This window comes from Diadema antillarum, unplaced genomic scaffold (genome assembly GCF_040938485.1).
Source record: "Diadema antillarum isolate AM-2024a unplaced genomic scaffold, OU_Dant_1.0 scf00000103, whole genome shotgun sequence".
NCBI classification, from domain to species: domain Eukaryota; kingdom Metazoa; phylum Echinodermata; class Echinoidea; order Diadematoida; family Diadematidae; genus Diadema; species Diadema antillarum.
The window spans coordinates 5,861,476-5,883,250 of record NW_027270992.1 but is presented as its reverse complement, the minus strand read 5'-3'; the positions used below and the strand labels follow the sequence as shown (position 1 = coordinate 5,883,250).

Sequence of the window (21,775 nt, the reverse complement as noted above, 5' to 3'; positions counted from 1 at the left end):
TATACTGTATACGCCATATATTAAGCGAGTCTAAATTTTCACAAATTGGGACTTCCCGATGATTTTGCGAGTGGTTGAATTCGCGATCGTGGAGCACAGCACTGAATGGAGAATTACATGCGTATGCATTGCACATTCATATCAGGATTTAAGTCAATATTTTTTTAATGTGTCTTAAATTTTGCGAATAGCACCCGATTCGTGAAATTCGCGAAAATAAAAACCTCGTGAAATATTCGGTGCATACAGTATTCTCTTGGGATTGAATCCAGAATGGTGTGTTCTGTATGTACCATAGGGGCGACACTTCGTTGTTCTTTGTCGGCATGTTCAACTAGGCATAGGAATGCCTGGCATATTTGTTTCACTTGACAAAGTATTATTTGTTAGTAAAGACAGATGGCATGTAAAGTAAATAGCTACAGCCAGGTTGTCAAAGCAGCAATCAACAGCCAACAGGAAGAGTACTGTGTGGGGGTGTTGTAAACAAAGAAAAAAAATGTCTCTGACAGTTTATGTTCAGTGATCTGTTGACAAATTACCCATCTGTGAAATCCATGACTCATCCTAGTCCAAATATCTATTACAGAAACATTGTCATAGTGTGTTTAGTGCCTTCTGATACAATTTGGGAGGTGTTGATCGTCGTTGCTGGATGCTCACTTATCCTCGTTATCTCTTTTTTTTCTCTCCAGTGTATGACAGGTGACGGGGTCGCAAGCCGAGCTTTGCTGTCTGTAAAGGAGCATGGAATCTAACCAGGGGTTGGAGTAGATGTCTTTCTTCCAACTTCAAGAGTGAAGTGAAGTGCATCTCTCCCATTTCCCTCCGTCGTCGTCGAGGGTCTAATGAGGTGACATCTCAACAGCTGGGGAAATAGCCCAACATTTTGGCGGGTCACCTTTCTCTCGTCGGTCCCCATCTGGACCTAGCTGCGCCCCAGCTCCCCGTTTTTTTGTTGCAACAAGTGAGGGAGAGCTCTCGAAGAAAACAGAGGACGTCATTGTTGCCGGTGTGAACCACTCCAGCGGCCGGGCGCACTGAAAGAACCCCAAGATTGAGAGAGAGAGAGAGCCAAGCTCGAAGGAGGAAAAGAAGAGTGGGTGGAATAAAAGGGGAAAGTGTATTGGGGGAAGGGAGATTAGCATTGACTTGTGAAAGTTGTTGGGCCCAGCACCAAAAAGGGCTTTTCTCAGGGGATCGCGAACACGGAGGATATTGTTGTGTTTGCAGGGGAAGAGATTTGCCGTGGAGAGGTGTCAAGAGCGGAGAGGGAATTAGTACAACTCGACAGGGATTTTCTCCGTCAGAAGGGGTGGTAGAGAAAACGCAGAGAGGATGGAGACGTCCGTAGGACCACACACACTAGCAGCAGTACTACTGGTCTTAGTTGCACTCGCGCTGACGAGCCTACCCAATGCAATAGGACAGGAAGTGAACTCTATGTACAGGGACTGGTACGTGCCCGAAAGCAGAGACTCTGTCCGCGACGCCGACGTCCTCGAACCGAGCATCGGCATTTGGAAGCCCGTCTCGCCGGGATGGGGTATACCGGATACCACGGCAACGGTCGGAGTCGCGTTTAGCTACACAATACCCAAAGAGGCTTTCAGAGGAGATGTTGATAAGTATGAGGTGAGTTTCATTAAAAATTCACAAACTGGGGGGGGGGGGGGGGCGTGTTTCACATAGAATTTAAGTCGATCTTAAAATCTTGTGGTAGGCCGTGTGTGACTTCAATAATATTCTAACTTTCATGTAAGAATGAAAATTTTGGAGATTTTTGTGCAGGCCTTAATTAACAAAATGATTAAGTAAGGGACAAAGAATGATTCTACAAATTTTAATAACAATTTGAAGTGGATTCTGAAAATATTAGATAAAAAGGGAAACTAATGGCACACCATAATTTTTAAGCCGATATTAACTTTGAAGCTCGACTTAAATCGTTTGAGAAACCCCCCCCCCCGACCATCTGGTCCTGTCAATGTTTCTCCCACACTTACATGTATGAAGAGGTGAAAGGTCGTGGAAGGAGGGGAGGAAAGGATTATAGAGGTGCATACACAAGCTGAGGACAGTGCAACATTTGTACCAACATGACCCTTTTCATATGAGAATAGTTCACCCCAGGCTCCTAGTCACTTTAGTGATAATTTCTTCTTCGTATTATGAATGCGGACATTCTGCTATCAGTCTTTGCAGAGATTTTGTTTTTAACCATGATATAGCAGTATTTTTTTTTTTGAGAGAGAGAGAGAGAGGGTGCTATATATTAGGTGACCATCAATTTCATTTATACTGTGAAGGATGGCAGGCAGTCAGTACCATAGTACAATATTACTTTGTGTTTTTGGAGGAGATTGGATCAACAGTTTACGGCGTATCTATCCATTATCACATGTCCGTTCGAGGACATCTTCATTAGTCATCAAAAATGTACAATATCCCAACGTGACCAAGCTTTAGTGGTTTGCCCGTAGTGATACATTATGCAACAATGTAATAAGTTAAGAATTGATCAGTACGACCAGCAATTCTGTGAAATACATTCTTGCGATTCACAACAGAAACCCCCTGAATGAGCTTTTCAAGGTGAGAATGTTTGCATATCTATAGGTATATAGAAAAGTGATCTAGAAAAGAAAAGAGATTTTTTTTTTTTTAATCTAATTGGGGTGAGGTCAAGCAATGTGACATCATTCAGGTTCTTGTGACTGTAGAAACCTTGTCATCTCATTCTTAACTTGTGTGAAGGAGGGAGGGAGCAGGTAGCAAGACGAGATAATAGTGTCGTCATTGCACACTTTTGTCTTTTCTCCTCCATTCCACATTCCTGATGGGTTACGCACACCTTGTCATTGATTTACCCTTCTGTCCCCGCAACAAGCTCCTGCAATGGAACAATGGCTTTAGAGGGGGGGAAAAAAGAGCACCCTTCTATTGTTGCCCTTCTGCGGTTGTATGGTCCTTTGCCATAGCTTCCTCTTCTTCTTCGTGGATCCCTTTTCTTGGCGCTGGTCTTGCGGGGGATGAGGCCGAATGAGAAAGTGAAAGGACGAACCGATGATGCAGCAGGAAGAATAATTGATGCAGCCGAGTGACCGGTGTTGTCATTGGTCCGCCACCCGAATAGCCCAAACAGCATTTAGCGGAATAATGGGCCTATTTAGGACGTGGGCTTTTTACACAGAAGACAGGTGCTCAGTCAAGTGTATGAATCAATTCCGTATGATACCAAGAGGATTTAGCCCCACTTGTTTCCACAGGCACACACAGTCACGCAGTTTCCAAGTTTAATGCTCATTCACATGTGACATATCGTCACTGGGATTACAAAACCTTGTATTTAAAATTTTGGTGAAAAAAAACACATTTTTGAATTTTTGGATTGATTGTCAGATAATCAGTTAAGTGACGTCCTGTCCAAGTCCCAGCTCTTCTACCCCCAAAATGAAGCCACTGCAGCATGTCAAAGGGAAGAGGATCCCATTTGTTACAGTGCTTTGGTTGCCATGTTTATTCTTGCTCTCCTGAACATTCAACATTTTTTAGATCTTTTTTGTTTTTTATCGCCCTAAGAACAATATAGAGCAAAATAAGTCTGATTGGAGATGGAAAGAAATAGCTTTTTTCCAATCCACTCTTCAAATTTTGACCATGTGAATAGTCAAATGCAATTTATATGGTTTCGGATGCCTTGCATATGCTAATGATTGCAAATTAGCTACTCTTATGTAAGCAGTGATGTAAACAAGTATAAATTTACAAGAACCCAGAAAGTAACTTCATTTTTCTTTTTTCTTTGCGTGAAAGGAAATCAAAAACATAAATTTCCCATGTGTGAAAGAGTTTTACTTGTATGTAAGTAAGAATAAAACAGTGCAGATATCAAACTCTTTAAAAAAATAGACAAATTAGGAAGAGGACTTAAGATTATCATGAGTCGAGACACCATGTCTCTAGGTTTACTTTTACTCATTGGGCTGAAAAGACACTTCATTCCCCATGCAAACTTTTGCAACAAATACCATAAATGCAGACACCGAGCTTTACTTGCATTATCGGGATGAAACTACAAAGAGCTATAAATAATATGTACAAAACAATGCAACTGATGTAAGCACTCTGCCACGGAGAGGGAAAAGAAAAGAAGAAAAGAAAAAGAGAAGAAAATGGAGATTCAGACGTGATGAGCCTGAAGCGAAACGGACAGAAAATGGGCTAAGCCCCATCACCTAATTGTGTCTCGGAGCCAGGCAATTCAAGAAAGAAGATTTGCTCCAAAGCCCCCGAGAGCGAACATAATGTCAGCAAACCGTCTTGTGGTATGGGAATGAAACATCATACATGCAGTGTATACTTGGTTTATGCGGGATGTGAAAATGTCTCTGCAGCGTTGCCTTTTTTTTTCACGGAGAAGAAGCTTCATGTATGACTCTGATCAAGATATCTTTGAGAGTATTACGATATCACCCATTTCCAAGCTGAAAGAAGCTGTTTCATTCCTGTAAAGTCAAGCTGAAAAGTAGACCTAGGCAGTTTCATGTGTGAAACTCAAAAGTGGATTTCTAGGTGGAGCAATGTTACAGTCGCTTGACAAACTCATATTTGCTTGCAGTTTGCATTCGCAAGTCTTGGCCCCTTGTGAAATTCATGGAAGTTTCATGCACGCAAAAATTTTTGGTTTTGCTGTATTTTTTCAATTTGACCATCAGCTATCTGCTTGCAGAGTATGAGAACTGACCATCGTGAGCTAAAATCGTAAATCTTGAGCCATAAGGAATTAATTAACCCTCTTCGACTGGGCAGTATACACTGGTAGATCTACAGCTGTCATGCTTGTAGCCGCCTCATCACATCTCCATCACCCAGCTCTGATGGCCCACATACACACTACTCAAATATTCCTACATGTAGCTGACCCATCGAAGGTAATTATGCAGTAAAGAGTATTTAAACAAGCCAGTTGTGCACACACTGTTCTCCCTCAGATATTTTGTCCCTCTGCATAAAAAAAAAAGGTCCACCCTGATACAGTCTAGCCTGCAATATCATTGGTCCACTCAGCAGAGCGCAAACTGGCATAGTCTCTGCATTTTAGACGCACTTGAATTTCGGTATTTGCACCATAAATTGAGTCACTGTCATTGGCATTAAAGCCTGGCATCGCAAGTATTGATAACAACCCTATGAAGGGGAATCTGGTTTAAACAAAAATCCCATGTAGTCATTGGTCATGTGAAGTCATTGGCCATTTTCTGCATTCATATGTGATTGTACAGTTGTATATTGCACAAGTCAGCATCAATTGAAGGTACAATCATCTGCAAAAAAAAAAAAGCAAAATAAGGGACAGCAAATAAAACCCTACATAAGTAGACTTCTCGTCCATCTAAATTTTAGACGGATGATTTAGATCAAGAAGCCATACTCAAAAGTATTCTTTGAGTTATTGAATCTAGACTTCATATACAGGAGTTTTTGACATTTTTGTCTCCTACTAGGACTGAACTTATATGATTTGAACTCTTTCTCCACAATTTACTGCTCTAAGTCACGAAAGAAATTTGCTCTCATCTTTTTGAAGTAGCTGCTCAGTAGACCAGATTGTGTTGAAAGGGCTTGCAATACCAGATGAGTTACTATCTTTAGAATATTTGATATGAAGGTGGTGGGGAAAATCCAAACAAGTTAAAGCTAGTCAGCTTTGAAGGAAGACTACGTTTGGGGGAAAAAAAAGAAACAACTTTGCACTGTTCCCTTTGGTAAAGTAGGCCACAGTATTAAAGGTGAGCTACAGTCCTTTATGCTGCATAGGTCTGCCTCAGGGGAAAAAAAAAATCCTCTTAAACAACAATAACATCAGCATAAGTTTACCCATCTCCTTATTATAAAGTCTCGAGGCAAACTTCAGAGTTTTAGGAAGAAAGAACAAAAGATACAGGGACTGCAATTATAGAAACCTTCAGCTGTTCTGTTACACTAAGCATTTTATCCCAGTTGATAAATAAAAAGGTATTGCTTTAGCTCCAATCTGAAGAATCTTGTCAATAAAAGAGAAACATGAGTTTATTGCTGGTAAACCTAGGACACGTGCGTCGCAGTTTCACGTAAGCACTTGCTGTTTGCTTTGATCGAGCATATTTACAGGCATTACCGCGGCTTGTTTTTCGTGTTTGATTAACATGTCAACTTTTTTTTTTTCTATGTGATTTCTTAGAGTACTGCTAAGGCAAACTGTTTTTGCTTTGTGTACCCAGTATTTTCAGTAAAGATATTTATTGCGTTCCTACTGTAGTGTGTGCTAGCTTGATACTCCTCATATAAATGATAGAACAGAAAATAATGTCTCAATCAATGTCTTCATAACCAATCATGGTAATACATTCTATGTATTGAGGCTGTCACCAAGCTTTGGTATTCTTTGTTACATTTGACTTGTTCATATTTACAGCACAAAAATAATAGAAACACAGTGAAACCTTCCGCATATGATGTACTGTACAATTAACTGTAGCACCAAAGATCAATCATGTGCTAAAACCTCAAACTTTTTCTCTGAAAGTAATCATGGACATGGGCATGGGACGTTTCGAAATCAGGGACAGAGCTTGCATCAGCTGTGACCAGGCTCATCAAGCATGAAGGAAAGATAATAGCTGTGATTTCTCTACCAGTGGCCCTGAAGGAGATTTTCAATTCAGGGAAGACTCGCCAAGGTTTTTTTTTTTCTGCCAGCCACAAATGCACTCTCTTTCTGCCCTTTCGTCTGTTCGGATCCTTCCCTATTTTTCGTTCTTCCTGTTTTGTTCCATTTCACAGGAAAGAGAGACCGGAAATTATGATTGGATGTCACCTTCTTTATTGTGTCTAGTCAGTCTAGTAACCCGTTTAAGTCCAAGAGACCACATTTCTTCGGTTTTGCACTTTCTTTTTCACATTTCATCATATCTTCATCATATCTTTTGCTGATCATTTTAAGTGTTTTGTAAGGTAGAGTTGTAACAAACAAACAAACAAAAAATTCTCAATCTTGTGATCCTTTTGTTGTTTATCATATGACTTTTTGTTTTGGTTTACAGAATTTTCGTAAGCTTCTTAATTGCTAAATTTAGATGTGGGCTCTCAAATTGGCAACACATATACAGTCAAACTCGGATACCTCGAATTCGTCGGGACTGAAGAAAATGTTTCGACGTACGCGAATTTCGAGGTACGCGTACGTCGAATTTTCTTCGACTTGTCCGATGTTTATCGATGTTCAACGTTTATCGATGTTCAACATGGTGTCTGTTATAGTGCCTAGTGATTGTTTGCATGCTTGTCAATTTGAATTGAATCAACTTTTATATGAATGAATTGAGTGAAAATAGGAAATGAAATCAAAATTTCAGAAATAAAGATTTTGGTGGCCCGATCGCGCCACCAAAAAAAAAAAGTCGGATGTTTGCCTTCACTTTTCAAAATGAACAGCGGTAACAATCGGTTACGTAAGATGCTAAAATAAATGTCAGAGTTTTGCGTTTAATTGTGGAAATGAATGACGGTAATATTCGACTCGGTATGATACTAAAATAAATGTCGGATGTTTGCTCATACTTTTGGAAATGAATAACGATAAGACTCAGCTCCGTATGGTGCTAGAACTAATGTTAGATATTTGATTTTGCGTTCGGAAATGAATAAGGATAACATTCGGCTCCGGAAGACGCTGAAATAAATGTCGAATTTTTGCTATGACGTTCGGAAATGAAAAACAATAACATTCAACTCCGTACGATGGTTAAATAAATGTCGGATGTTTCCTTATACTTTTGAAAGTAAATAGCAATAGCATTCGGCTCCGGAAGATGCTAAAATAGATGTCAGATGATCGTTTTTATGTTCGGAAGAAAATAGCAGTAATATTCTGCTCCATCATGTCCATATGATGCTAAAATAACTGTCTGATGTTTGCTTTTAAATTTCGAAATGAATAACAGTAACATTCAGCTGCGTTTAATGGTAAAGTCAATGTTTGATGTTTGCTTTGACGTTCGGAAAAGAGTAACAATAATATTCAACTCCTGACAATGATGAAATAAATGCTGGATGTTTGCTTCTATGTTCGAAAGTAAATTGCAATAACATTTAGCTCCGAAAGATGCTAAAATAAATGTCGAATGTTTGCTTTGATGTTCTGAAGTGAATAACAATAACATTCAACTCCGTACGCTGATAAAATAAATGCCGGATACGTCCGAAAGTAAATGTCAATAGCATTCAGCTCCGGAAGATGCTCAATAATACATGTCGAATGATTGCTTTTACGTTTGGCATGTTTGGAAGTGAACAGCAGTAACATTCTGCCCCATACGATGATTAAAAAAATATATATATTGGATATTTGCTACGGTACATTTCAAAATAAATATCAGTAACATTCAGCTATACGTTTCATAGTCCCAAATGTCTGATGTCTGCCTTTACGTTCAAAAATGAAAAACAGTAACATTCGGCTCCGTGCGATGATAAAACAATTGTCAGATGATTCATTTCACTTTCGGAAGTGGACAGCAGTAACATTCGGCTCCGTTCGATAATGAAATAAATGTCGGATGTTTGAAATGAATAACGGTAATATTCTGCTCCGTACGATGCAAAAATAAATAACAGATTGTTGCTTTAAATTTTGGAAATGATTAATGGTATTAATCCGCTCAGTTAGATGCTAAAACAAATAGCGGATGTTTGCTTTCACGTTTGGAAATGGATTACGATAGTATTCAGCTCCGTAAGATTCTAAAATGAATGTCGGTTGTTTGCTTTTACATTTAGAAATGAATAACGGTAACTTTCGGTTTTTTACAATGCTAAAACAAATGTCGGATGCTAACAAATGTCAGCAAATGCTCCCATTTTCTCATTTCAAACGTAAGTTTTGACCTCCTCAATATATTGGCATCAACTTTTATAATAATATCTACGCCTATTAACTTGTCAAATCTTTAAACACCAAGTAAGATGATTGAATTTTCTATTCATTTGTTTTAGACATGGACATCTGTATCACTTCAATAATGCTTAATATTAATTTGTCTATGTTTAGTAGGACCGATTTAGTTTTTCTAATGTTTTTCCTGATTTTTTTTTTGTCACCAGATTTTACTTTCGACCACCAGAAAATAAAAATCAATGATATTGGTGGCCCGATAAAACTTAGTGCGGAGCCCTGTGTATTCTATTCTTCATTGTGATCGGCCTATACTTCCAGATTTTCATAATCGCATTGCTGGAAAAAAAAAGTTTCAGTGCTTGCGTTCTCGGGGAAGTAAACTTCGTGAAAGGCAAAAAGAAATAGTTTAAAAAAAGGCACTACGAGGTAGATTGATGTTTTGACAGTGGAGCGTGATTAATGGCAAAGATATAACTGTCAACGTAAGCAGGTGCGCCCCGACGGTTGAGAAATCTACGCGCACGGTATGACTGTCTCGATCAAAAATCAAAACACAGTGGTTAAAGAAAAGCAAATGATGGGGCAGCGCGTAGTGCTCTATCGTAAAGCACTCCATTGGCACGGGTGCTATGTGCATACCATGTACGTGTGGTGTTGGGGATTTTCCTTGTCAGCTGTGTATCGGGTATTTCTTCTTGGGCGCGCGATTGTTCTGGTCTCAGAATATTTACAATCGAGTGTGAAAACATGTGACACGTCTTCGCTGTCCACGCGCGCTTAATCGGAGATGCTGAGTGATGTTTACAATTTCGATTTGAGCAACATGCTGGGAAAAACAATAAGTTAATTAAGATCGGGACATTAGATTTCCCTTCGAGGTAACCGAACTTCGAGTTATCTTTTTCGAGCTACGCGAATTTTAATACACGGAAACTCCATAGGAACAATCGGGACTTTCATTTTGCCCCCGAGGTAAGTGATATTCGGCTTATCCGATGTCGAGGTATCCGAGTTTGACTGTAGAAGATAGAAGTTCCTGTCTCTCTGTCAAATTGGCAATTCCTTGTAAAATTTCTTTCTGATTTTGTGCGGCTTTAATGATAATAACCAGTTTCATCTGATCGCCGGTCCAATACAAGATATTAAAAGAAATTATGCAGTGCCAATTTTAAAAAGAAAGATGGTAATTTCTCAGGCAGTAATCCACCCCCCCCCCCCCCCCACCCCATTGATGGGTTAGGGGTTTCGGACTATTAATGAATGACTCAAATGTCTGCCATTTATCTGTTGTAATGGGCAGTACAGCAAACTGGATTAAAAAACATCCCATTTGACTCTTTGGGGATCCCTCAACCGAAAAAGACCATGGTGTGTGTTTAGTCACGCACGGTTCTAACCAATCATCAGGAATTCAATGGATTCATGGGTTGTTGTTTTTGTTTCTTTTTCCTCTGTATTTTTTCTGTCTTTTTTTTTTTGCTGAGTTCTTCGTTAGATTGGGGGGGGGGGGTTATTGAAGCGTCAACCACTGTCAGAAGATGGCTGAAACCTTGGGAATCCCGTTCCTTTCTGTTCCCATGTTCTCTCGGCCCTTTCTTTTCCCATCCATGCATGTGTTTGTTGCGTGTGATTTTAGGCAAAGTATGTGTCTACCTCCAGTCACAACAGGGAATGTGTTCTTAGGAAGAGGGGGGAACACAGTCTAGATATCAGAATTGTTTCTCAGACCAGACTCTACATCATTTAATAGAGCTGTTTTGAGTTTTAGCAAAGATGCTTTTTGAAGTTAATCAGTCGAATCAAATTCAGAAAACAACAAAGAGATAGGAGAGTGTGCAGTATAGGCACATTGTTGTGCACAAACAATGTGATACTCGATGTCTTCTCTTTTTTTTTTTTGGGGGGGGGGGGGTTGTTACGTGATAAAGGTACCTTTTGGTAAACTGTTTAGGAATATAAATGAAGATATTCTGAATGTTTACCCCCTTGGGAATCTGTCCTACATAGTTTCAGTATGATAAAGAATCAAATGTTGCAATATGTCCACAATGTGAGTCAATATCTAAACTGACTGAATACAAGTGATATTTGGTGAAAACATATTTTGCATTGACCTTTGAGTGATTATGCTCTCAAATGGTCCTTAACGTTAAGTTGAGATGTTAAAGGGATGGTACAGTTTCAGTTGAGATGGGGCTTTAGGTTTCCAACTTCTTTTGATGGTGATTTTTGAGTAATGAGAAACCTCTTGTGAAATATGATAGAGCATGAAATTCCAAGTGGAATTCAATGTTTATTTGATGAGAATTGGTTTTGAAATGGCTGAGATATCCAAAACAGAGCAATCCTAATAAAAGATTAGACCTACCTTTTATTATGATCGCTTTGCTCTACGTTGTTTTTGGATGACTTTGCCATTCCGAAACCGATTTTCACCAAATAAGCTTTAAATTCTTCTTGGAATAGTATGGTCTGTACTATTTCATAAGTGGTTTCTTGGTGTCTCGCAAAAAGTTAAAAGCCCAATCCTCATCTCCTCCAATACTACTGTAAAACATGATATATTCGCGGCATGAATTTTTTCGCGAATTGGAGCCGACGGCCTTTTTTGCGGCATGAAATTTTCGCGCACTGGAACTGGTATTCAATGCGTATAGTGTAGACAAGAACTTTCGCGTGCATTTTAATTTCACGAATCTTCGCGCTCGCGAAATTCGCGAAATTAAAATGCACGCGAACATTTCTCGTTTTACAGTATACCATCCCTTAAAGCTACAGCGAAACTTATGGGGATTTCTCCTTTTTTTTTGGGGGGGGTGGCTGCTTTGGGGTATGATTCTTCTTGCTGCTTTTGTCATCTCTGTGATTATCAATAATGGGAAATTTGAGAACTTGTTGATGGGCGGAACCTGCCACCACTGTTTTGATTGTTCCCCCGAAAACATTCAAACCAAAGTCATTTTCATGATCATGCTGGAAGGAAGTGGTGGGGAGGCACAGACCGCAGAGTTCTCTCACGGGGATCAGCGGACAGTACCACAGAACCACAGCCCGCTTTACTCTGCAATTAAAGGCATAATTTACCATTTGCAGAAGAAACTAAAACCCAGCATTAGTGCTTTAAAATAGTTCTAAAATGTGAGTTAGGGAAAGAAACAACCACTGTAAAAATTTGAATCCGTATAGTCGACGTTAAATATTGTTGAATAGGCAAAATGTGAATAATAGTTATAATAAAAATGTTTCAAGACTAAACCGTCTACAGTTACGGTTTGATGAGAAAAGTACTGATATCTCCTGGTATTTTAGACTTTATTGCAAAAATTTTATATGGTAGGATGTTTAGTGATACAACAGACCTACACATAAGCATCAAATGTGATATCTTGAAAAATTTTTAAATCACTGCTCCCAAAGGTAAACAGGACCTTTAAACTCTACTTCCGTGCAATGTTCATGTAGGTGTCAGACAGTTCGTGATATCAATTCATGTGGACCTCCTTTGACCCAGTTAATGGTTGAGAAATTGACTTGGTGGGATTTTCCACCTTTACCCACAAGTGAGTATTACGTTTCACGATGTATCAGTTTTCAAAACAATACTACCCTCAGAATAACACTACCAAAACAAAACTACCTTCAGAATGATACTTCCCTCTCCTTCAGTAAGCTCTGGATGTGTTTAGGCTTTTCAGTTTTCAAGAAGTTGTCATTAATCAAGGTTATTTTTCATGCTTGTGAGCTTGAAGTGAAAACATTATTAAGTGCTGTTTAACCTTGTATTGTGGCAGCTCTTACAACTTTACAACACTGCATGATGGTAGTTAGCAGTATTTTTTTTTTCAAGTGACAGATTGCATTATGGGAAAATTTTGAAATATGACAAGTTTCAAGCCATAGCTTTTAAAATAGTACCAGTTACTCTATGTCCAATTACCTGGAGATCACCTACATGTAGAAGTTCAACCATTCTTTAGACATTGAGAGAGTTTTGTTCATAGAAAATTTGTCTCATTTAACATAGTACACCCCCCAAAAAAACAACAACAGCAACAACAACAACGATGCATGTTGTGATGTCTTCCAGGTAGAATTTAAGGCTTTTTTTTTTTTCAGGGAAGACGGTATACTAGTAATCACAGCAGCAGGTCATTACCAAATTATTTTGTTATTTAAAAACTGGACTTGATGGTCGAGTTCATATCATAAGAGTTCATTCAAACAACAACAACCAAAAAGCAGCGAATTGCTGGCATCTAGACAAAGTGGGCAAAAAGGGAGTTCTGGAATATTGAAGTTTCTGATTTTTTCTTTAAAGCAGTGGTCAATATTGGTCACAATTACTTGTGGAAATTTGATACTTGAGGTTAAGATGTCATAACTAGACAAAGTCCTGGTAGTGACATCAGGTTGAGTGATTCTTTTTTGATGAACTCCAAGATGGAGTTATGTAATACAAAATTGAGAATTAATAGTCCACAATGAGCGCAAGTGTTTTACGGGGTATTACCATGCGTACCAAAGATAAAAGATGTTTGGAAGGTTATTGTTGTTTTGCTCTCTTTCATTATGAATGTAGAGTGTTGATGGGATATTGAGCACTGTGTTTACAGTAGTGCTGCTAGAACCCTAAAGGAATAAATCAAATCAGTTGAGTGAAACATGCATGTACCTGCAACTACTTTATGGCACTAAATATCAATGTAGGATTTCATCTCATGTTCCCTTTTACCGTTAACCATTACTACATGCATGCTTCTCCCTCACAGTGGAGTACCCACTCTTGTGCACGTGGGTGTAGTCTACAGGCATGGGACCCCCTCCCCCACCTCCCTGCCCCCCCCCCCCCCAATCCTCATTCACTCTCTCTCTCTCTCTTTCTCTCTCTCTCTCTTTATGGCCAGGAAAAAAAAAATGTATTGGATATTCTTGAGACTCCGTTGGGATATTTGCACCATTTACTGAAGTAATATGATAACAGATGTCCATGCATTCAAGCTTTATACACCATATTGAAGGGCACATACACTGAAGGTCTTTGGACCATTAATCTTTAGTGTGTGTGACGGATACTTGTAGCGTTTGTTTGTTGTTTTTTTCCCCCTCCGGTGTTCTTCATTAGGGCCTTTACAGACTGTTCCCTCTGCGTTTCTTTATTATTTTGCAATCGTTGGGCTATGCTTTGTCAAATTCTCATGGAAAAAAAGGTGAAAAAAATGCAACTCTCATAGTGCATTTGTTTGACATTTTAAGAAGTTACATTCATTATTCTGTTTGCACCAGATGTAGGCATATTTAGATACATATTGTATCCAAATTTTCAGGATTTTTGTCCCATGATGCAAAATAATTTTAAGAGGACCTATGACAGCTTTGAAGCTCGATCAACATATTCCTGTGGCTTGTATTGCTGTATATACAACCTTTTGCATTTTTACAAATGAAAAGCAGTGTATAGGCCTATTCACTAAATCAGTAGATGGTACAGAAGTGTATGTACCATGCCCAGCAAAGGAAACCTTTGACAAACTTGGCATGTTGTATTTAAACAAGAGTAGAACAAAGGCCTTTTTGTTTTGAAAAGTGTTCTCAGTCAACTACAGTGGTGGATATGGTAATTATGCCGAAGAGGTTGATTTGAATGTAAACTGTATCAGTGTGATATAATGGAAAAATGGCTGGCGGAATCTCTGCATAGACCCTTCATCAAGTAACATCTGGTGATTTACATGTTGAGAAAGCACAGGAATGCTTCTTGACCCACTGCTCGTGATGTTTTTCCCTCGGCTGCGTAAGAAAACGGAAACAAGCGAGGCATTCAGAGGAGGGTATTCAACAGCTTAGCTAACCCGGCTCCGGCCTGCACAGCTGCAGAAGTCATCTGACTGATGATCTGCGAACTATTCATCCCAGTGAGACTGAAACGGGTGTCACCAAACAAGGCTTATTTGTTCAAAAATCTGTTCGTACATGCACCCGTCTGCCACAATTGCCATCTTGTTACACCTCGATAACAAACACATGGAAAGTTTCTAAAATGACAGGGTTTTTTTTTTGGGGGGGGGAGGGGGAAGGGAGTGAGGGAGGGGTGAAATAAAGGTAAATTGAATTTATGGCACCCTCATTAGCTGTTGACAAAGTGGATGACGTTCTTTCTCAGCCCACCATGTTTTCAGCTCACAAATGTTGTGAGAGACAAGCATCACTCTGCCACTCTGTTGGTTGCCTGCTTGTTTAAACCTTTGAAAGCAACAAGTGGTTTTTGTCATTGTTGTTGTTGTTGTTAATGTTGTTGTAGTGTAAGTGATTTACAGTTTGCACTGCACATATTGCCCAATGTAGTAGTGCTGGATAGCATTATTGCATTATTTGAACCGTTTGTGCACAATTGCCAATATTTCAGTTTAAGCTATAGAGGATGCAACTGTGAATTCCGAGATGAAGCATTGAGGGTGTATGTTTGTCCCTGTCTGGCATATTTTTCATGTTTCATTTGGAGTTTTATGTTAATGCTCAAAACACTCATGTAAGATTAATGAACTTAAGTTCTGCATGGGATCTCCATTGTGCCTCTTCCCTCGTCCATAACTGAAGACTTTAATCAGTGGTCATCTCTTCATGGTCATGATAGAGTCATTTTGCAGAGGTGAAACTGATGATAGAAAGATGGTTTAGCAGGGTGCTTTTGTCAAAAGACAACAGAAAAGTACATTCGACCATGGAGCTACAACAGTAGCTCCATGATTCCGACCATGCAGAAAGCAGTATTCTTGGGGCAAGGTGAATCTCAAGGGGACGTAGAGCTCAGAAGAACAAGCAAAAACAGTGAGGCTCCAATTGTCCAGATGTGTGGGTTTCCCGTGGGGCATTATTAGATTCAAGCAGGCCTGTGTCTGCGGTAATGAAACCACCAGACGTCGTGAGGATCTGCTCGAGTATTGCCGTTTCGAATATCATATTCACTCCTTCATCCACCCACTCCTACCCCCTTCTATCCCCCCACCCCCATATCATTAGGCACACCAGTGTGTGTGCTTGTGATTGCAGTCTGTGTTCAGCTGCCTTCTGCAATACTTTCTTTTGTCGTTTGTGGCGAAAGAGCAGATGGAACAATTGTGATCAAATACTGAGAGTTTTTGCGTGAGTTCAGAGGGACAGAAATATCTTGCTAATTGCCAATCCTGATGATTTGTTGATTTGGAACACAATTTCTTTTTCCTGTACACGTGTGGTGACCCAGAGCACAATAAGGCATGATTTGAGTAACGATTTGAATCCCATTTTTTTGTGTCTCTGTGTGTGTGTGAATGGACCTATTGTGCAGAAACAGCAAGTAGGGAAGGTTGTGATTTTTGTAGATGTGCAGTGCTTTTGTGAAAGAAGGACTGCAGTGCAGACAGTGATAAAAGGGCGGAAGAAGACTGGAGCGCTAATGGGATGAGCCGTTTCATCTCGGGAGGTGTTCCTGGCGAGAAAATCTTCAGCTCCCCGTAATTGGAGGAGAGGATAACAAGATCTGTGTTTACACACCAGGAAATCCTGTTTAGAGCCTCCCAGAAAGAGAGAGATGGGGATGAGGTCATTTCTTTAGCTAGACCAAAGGAGGAGGAGGAGGAGGAGAGGGGGAGGAGGGGGTATGGGAAGAGGGTAAATAGACAGGTGGATGGTCAAAACCAAGAATAGGGTCTGGGAGGCATCTCCACCCCCGAGAACTTGCACCCAAAACCTGAGTGGAATCTTTTCTTATATATATATGAATACTGAAGCCTCTGGAGTACTGTAAAACGAGAAATGTTCGTGTGCATTTTAATTTCGCGAATTTCGCGAGCGGCAACATTCGCGAAATTAAAATGCACGCGAAAATTTTTGCCTACACAATATGCATTGGATGCCAGTGGCAAGTCGCGAAAATTTCATGCTGCGAGAAAGGCCATCGGCTCCAATTCGCGAAATATTCATGCCGCGAATATATCATGTTTTACAGTATTTAGCATGCACACGTACATGGGCACTCAAAATAGTTTGCTCACATTGGACTGACAATAAAAAAAAGATGTGTTGTATGCCAGCTAATCCTACTTATACCAATATAATCATTCCTCTCCTTCCAGGAAGAAAAAAGAATAACTTCAGCTGTGTGTTCAGATCTTTTTGCTTATGTCATACAAGGAAATTTTTAACAAGGCACTGATTAAATGAAATCTGGCCTATGAAATTGGCTTTCTGTTCGGTTAGTTCATACATTGTCGTACTGCCACTGCACGAACTGCACAGTGGTCATCACCTTGACTTTAAGTTACCACTAGAGGGCAGTAGACCACTTTATATCCTGAGCCTCTAATGCTTTATTACTGCATTAAACACACTTGGCATTGCAGGTGATGGAAAGTTAAAGATGTGTACAAGATAGCAAAAATTTGTTTGTAATACAATGTTTTATACTAAAGAAAGAATAAGCATTGCAGAAATACTGCTTCACTATTTTAGTGATCAGCGTCTATGACTGAATTCCTGTTTTTTGTAATGTAAATTATCTGTGTTATTACCCAGGATATGATTTGGAACCAACTGACATATTTTTTTTTTTTTTGGGGGGGGGGTGGAGGACAGCATTTGCTCTGTAATCAATGAAAGTTTTACTTTTTCATGACTGCTTTAAAATTTTGTTGTGATTTGCCATATGAGTGTTCATGTTCTGTTTCTTTTTCTTTCTTTTTTTTTCTACAGATTAGAGAAGTTGGAACACAATCCTTACCAAAGTGGCTGTATTTCTGCAACAAGACAAACAAACTGGAAGGTATACCAGGCTTAGAGGATGAACGCCAACACTTCATATCAGTCACTGCCTTTGGAAAGGAATCAAACATTACAAAGCAAAGCTCAAACACCAAGGATGTTTTCAGTGTCAATGTGCTCCACCATGATGCACCGCAGGCAAAAGGTACCGAAGACTCCAAATCAACGAAGCACCAAGATGGCGTGGTTGTGTGTCCGCCGGAGAAACCAGCAGTCAGGGCAACGATTATCCTCGACGCTGACTGGACCATGCTTACTCCTCAGGAGAGGGTTCACGTTGTATCCAAGATGTCCAGGTACTCGAGAGTATCCCTGACCGCCTTCAGGCTGCTGCCAGAGAAACAGGATGTGAAGGGCTACCAGGCTCTTGCAGCTGGAAGTGGCAACGTGGTGTCGGCCCTGCACGAGGGACTGTCTCTGAGCTGGGTGGTGGGTTGCGGTAGGAATGCCGACCAGCTTCCGGTGGTGACCATCTTGGAGGGCGCATCCAAAGATGGCTCAATGGCTGAGAAGTTGGGCTATGACATCAAGGGCTGGCACGTCAGCAGCAATACCCCCATCGTCAAAAACAGAGTGAGAAGACAGGTCCCCATCATGGGTACTCCCGTACCAACTCCGCTCCCAACTGGTGCTCCCAAGCCGACAGAGATTGCCCCAACCACTGTCACTCCATCAACGCACATTGTCCCGTCAGAGAGTTCTCCGGTTCTGAGCAGTATGATCAGAACGGCTGGCACTCAAGATACCATGACCATGATGGTGTCAGACACCCAGACAACTCCTGGAAAGGTGTCAGTGTCCCCAACAGTCAAGGCCTCCAAAACTTCTTTCTATAAAACACCAGCAATAACACCGACACCAACACCCACGGCCATGGCAACACAAGTTGTAACGTCTTCAGCAGTGCCAACTGAGGCACCTACACGTACATTTAGCCCACCTGTACCATCCATGACGTCAACAAAAGGTTTGCCCAGTGTACCTACGGTGACTTCAGCTCCTGTTTCAAGTGCTACCCTTGCACCAATGACACCATCAACGGTTGTTATCATGCCAACACCAACGGAGCCTGTTACCACACCATCAGCACCGACTACACCAACAACACCTACACCAAAGGAAACAACAACAAAAGCTAACAGGCCGCCGAAGAACCCCAATCCTGTGGAGAGAATCGATGTGTTTGTTGGTGTTCCACTGGTGTATGTCATCCCCGCAAACACCTTCTATGATCCTGAACAGGGAGACACTCGTAACCTGGATCTTACCCTTCTCACTCTTGATGGCTTGGAACTATCATCTGACTTCTGGCTTAAGTTAGACAAAAATAGTCAGACCATATTCGGGTACACAGACAAGGTCCTGGAGCCTGCTTCGTATGTTCTAGTTGCTCAAGATAGAGGAGGAATATACGTCAGAGATGTCTTTGACGTTCATGTCATAGACTCCAACACGATTCCAACAGAGCCTCCGCCAGTCGCCATGGGTGCCACCCTGAATATCGACTTTGATGAGTTTGTCAACAACCCAGCGCTGCAGCTAGACATTCTCAACAGAATAGCTAGTGTCTATGGTGATCCAGATGCCAGCGCTCTCACCATAACTGGCATCAGGCGTGGTTCGGTCATCCTCTCCTTCACCAACAACACCATCCCCAAGGATTCCTGTCCGATCGACCTCATCCAGGAGTTGATGATGAAGCTGGTTGATGAGGATGGCAAACCCACCCAAGAGCTGATTGATGCCTTTGCTCCCGAGTACCAGATATCTGGTGTGGAAGCTTCTCCTCAGGGAACATGCGATGAAACGACTCCAGCAATGACCACCCAGACAACCAAGGCATTCCCGCCTTCAGTTGATACGGGTACAAAATCTAACGATGCGTGGATTACAAATGTCCTTCCAGGAGTAATTGTGGCCTTCATAATCATCCTGGCTGGTATCGTCGTGTTCATCCTCTACCGAAAGAATCGCAAAGGCAAGCTGTCCGACGAAGACCAGAACACCTTTATCAACAAGGGCATTCCAATCATATTTGCAGAGGAATTAGATGAGGGTGACAAGCAACCATCATCCACTCCCCTCATCATGAAGAACGAAAAGCCCCCACTGCCACCGCCGGAGTACTCTGCCGAAGACGGGACAAGGCAGCCACTCCTGAACGACAACAAGCCGTCTGACGATGCAGACAAACCTGGAATGCCCATGGTAGATCTAGGCGGATCCCCGCCGTATGAACCTCCTCCGCCTCTGACCTCCTCGCCGCCAGAGAGCAGGAATCCCCACTCGTCGAGCACGACGCGGTATCAGTCACCCCCCGCGTACGTCCCCCCTTAACCCTTCCGCCCTCCTCAAATTTTGGTGATGTCCCTGAGCAGACTTTTAAGAAAGAAAACGATAGTCCCTCTCAGACCAATGCCTTGAAAAAAGTTTTCTCTCAGAGCGTCACTCGCGTTTCAACTCACAACAGTCTGTTCGCGTTGGTCAGTCAGCGATGCCATCGTAAAGACAAGTGGAGGCTTCAAGAGTACGAGCCAAACTTACAAATGTGCATGATGAAGACAGGACAGTAACATATTTTTGTTTTTTTGACTCAAAAACTTTGTAGTTATGAGGAGAAAGAGGAAATGGGTTGAAGAGACATTCTTTGAATTGAGTTTGACCATTTTCATAAGTACTCAAATTTATTTAATGTTCATGTCTTGTATCATCTATGTAGAGGAATATTCAAATATTGTGCTTTACCCAAGGTATTTCCAACTTACACTATATCATGATTTCAATGTACTTCATTTCAGTAGTAGATTTTTTTAATGTCCTATAAGTTATTAGATATTGTCATACAGCGCAGCTTCTGGTAGGGGAAAAAAAATCAAGCAAAAACCTGTTTTCCAGTCTCATTCATTCTTCCAATAATCGAAGCCACAAGTATCCGAATATTCATTCATTTTATGCAATGCTTGTACCAATGTGGTGAAATGCTCCACAAACCTGCCAGCAGCATGTGCCGAATGAACAGCTTTTTGCCGAAGCCACGGCACTCTTTTGCAATATTAGCATTGGCAGTGCTCAATATTTATAGCTCTGTACAATGTAGCACTCGATTGGTACGAGACACTGCTGTACGTACCGTTTCCGTGGCACACGTTATGCATATTAATACCTTTAGTTCTTTCATATTATCTATTCCCCCATTAGCCGTCAAGCTCTGTGCTTATTCTTACATTATGTTTGTGTCATTTGCTATGCACTACGTATTTATGAACAGTGATGGGTTGGATGCATTAGGCATTGTTGGTAGCCAAGACGGAGAAGAAGTGTGATATAAGGTATTAAGAATCTTCTCAGCCACAAACACTTTCATTCTCACTTGTACTCTGACCATGTGGATCAGAAAGCAAAAGTTACATGCGAAATTATTTTTTGTTTTAGTCTTAAGCAAAAGACACAACTCAGAATTCTCAAATTGTATTTTTTGTGATTTTTTTTTCTCTCCCCAAAGAATGGATCTTCATTCATTTGTCTTAAATTTCTGTGCTAAATCCTAAACTGCTGCGTTGTAAAATCTATCTAATTTGTCAAGAGGACGTTGTGTTGAATTTGAAGTACTCTCTCTTCTTCTTTTTTAAAGAGACATTTTGTATAGTCAGTCTGTACTAAAGAATAAAGTACTATTGTATATAGCATAAGGATTTAGGAATATTATGTGGTTATCTGATGTAACATTGTCATATTTTGGTAAAGAGTTATTTACATTTTGATCAGCATCACGCTGGCCATAGGAGAGGCAAGTCAGGGGAGTGAGGGTGACCAGAAGGCGTTGCCTTCCAAAGTCCAGGCTGTGCTAGCATCATGTGTGAGCAGTACTGCAGTCAGAGTCAGATGAATGGTGTGGTCTCTTTTGAGGGGACTCAAAAGTGATGTTTTCACAAACTAACAAACAGACAGACAGACAGACAAATTAAAAAAAGATTCACAGTCATGGATGGGTTGATATCTGTATAGGTCCGTGGCTTGTGCCAGATTTGGCCTTTGATAGCA

At 40.7% G+C, this 21,775-nt stretch overlaps 1 protein-coding gene across 1 annotated transcript in view; it reads left to right on the top strand.

The window, feature by feature from the left end:
* Positions 1-20,640, top strand: part of LOC139719071 (dystroglycan 1-like) — a 49,504-nt gene extending 28,864 nt beyond the window's left edge. Inside the window, exons 2-3 of the mRNA XM_071630512.1 lie at positions 696-1,635; positions 17,666-20,640. Coding sequence (XP_071486613.1) covers positions 1,339-1,635; positions 17,666-20,071 — 2,703 coding nt within the window. The 5' untranslated portion in view covers positions 696-1,338 and the 3' untranslated portion in view covers positions 20,072-20,640. The remainder of the gene's footprint in view (positions 1-695; positions 1,636-17,665) is intronic.
* The last annotated feature ends 1,135 nt before the right edge of the window (positions 20,641-21,775 follow it).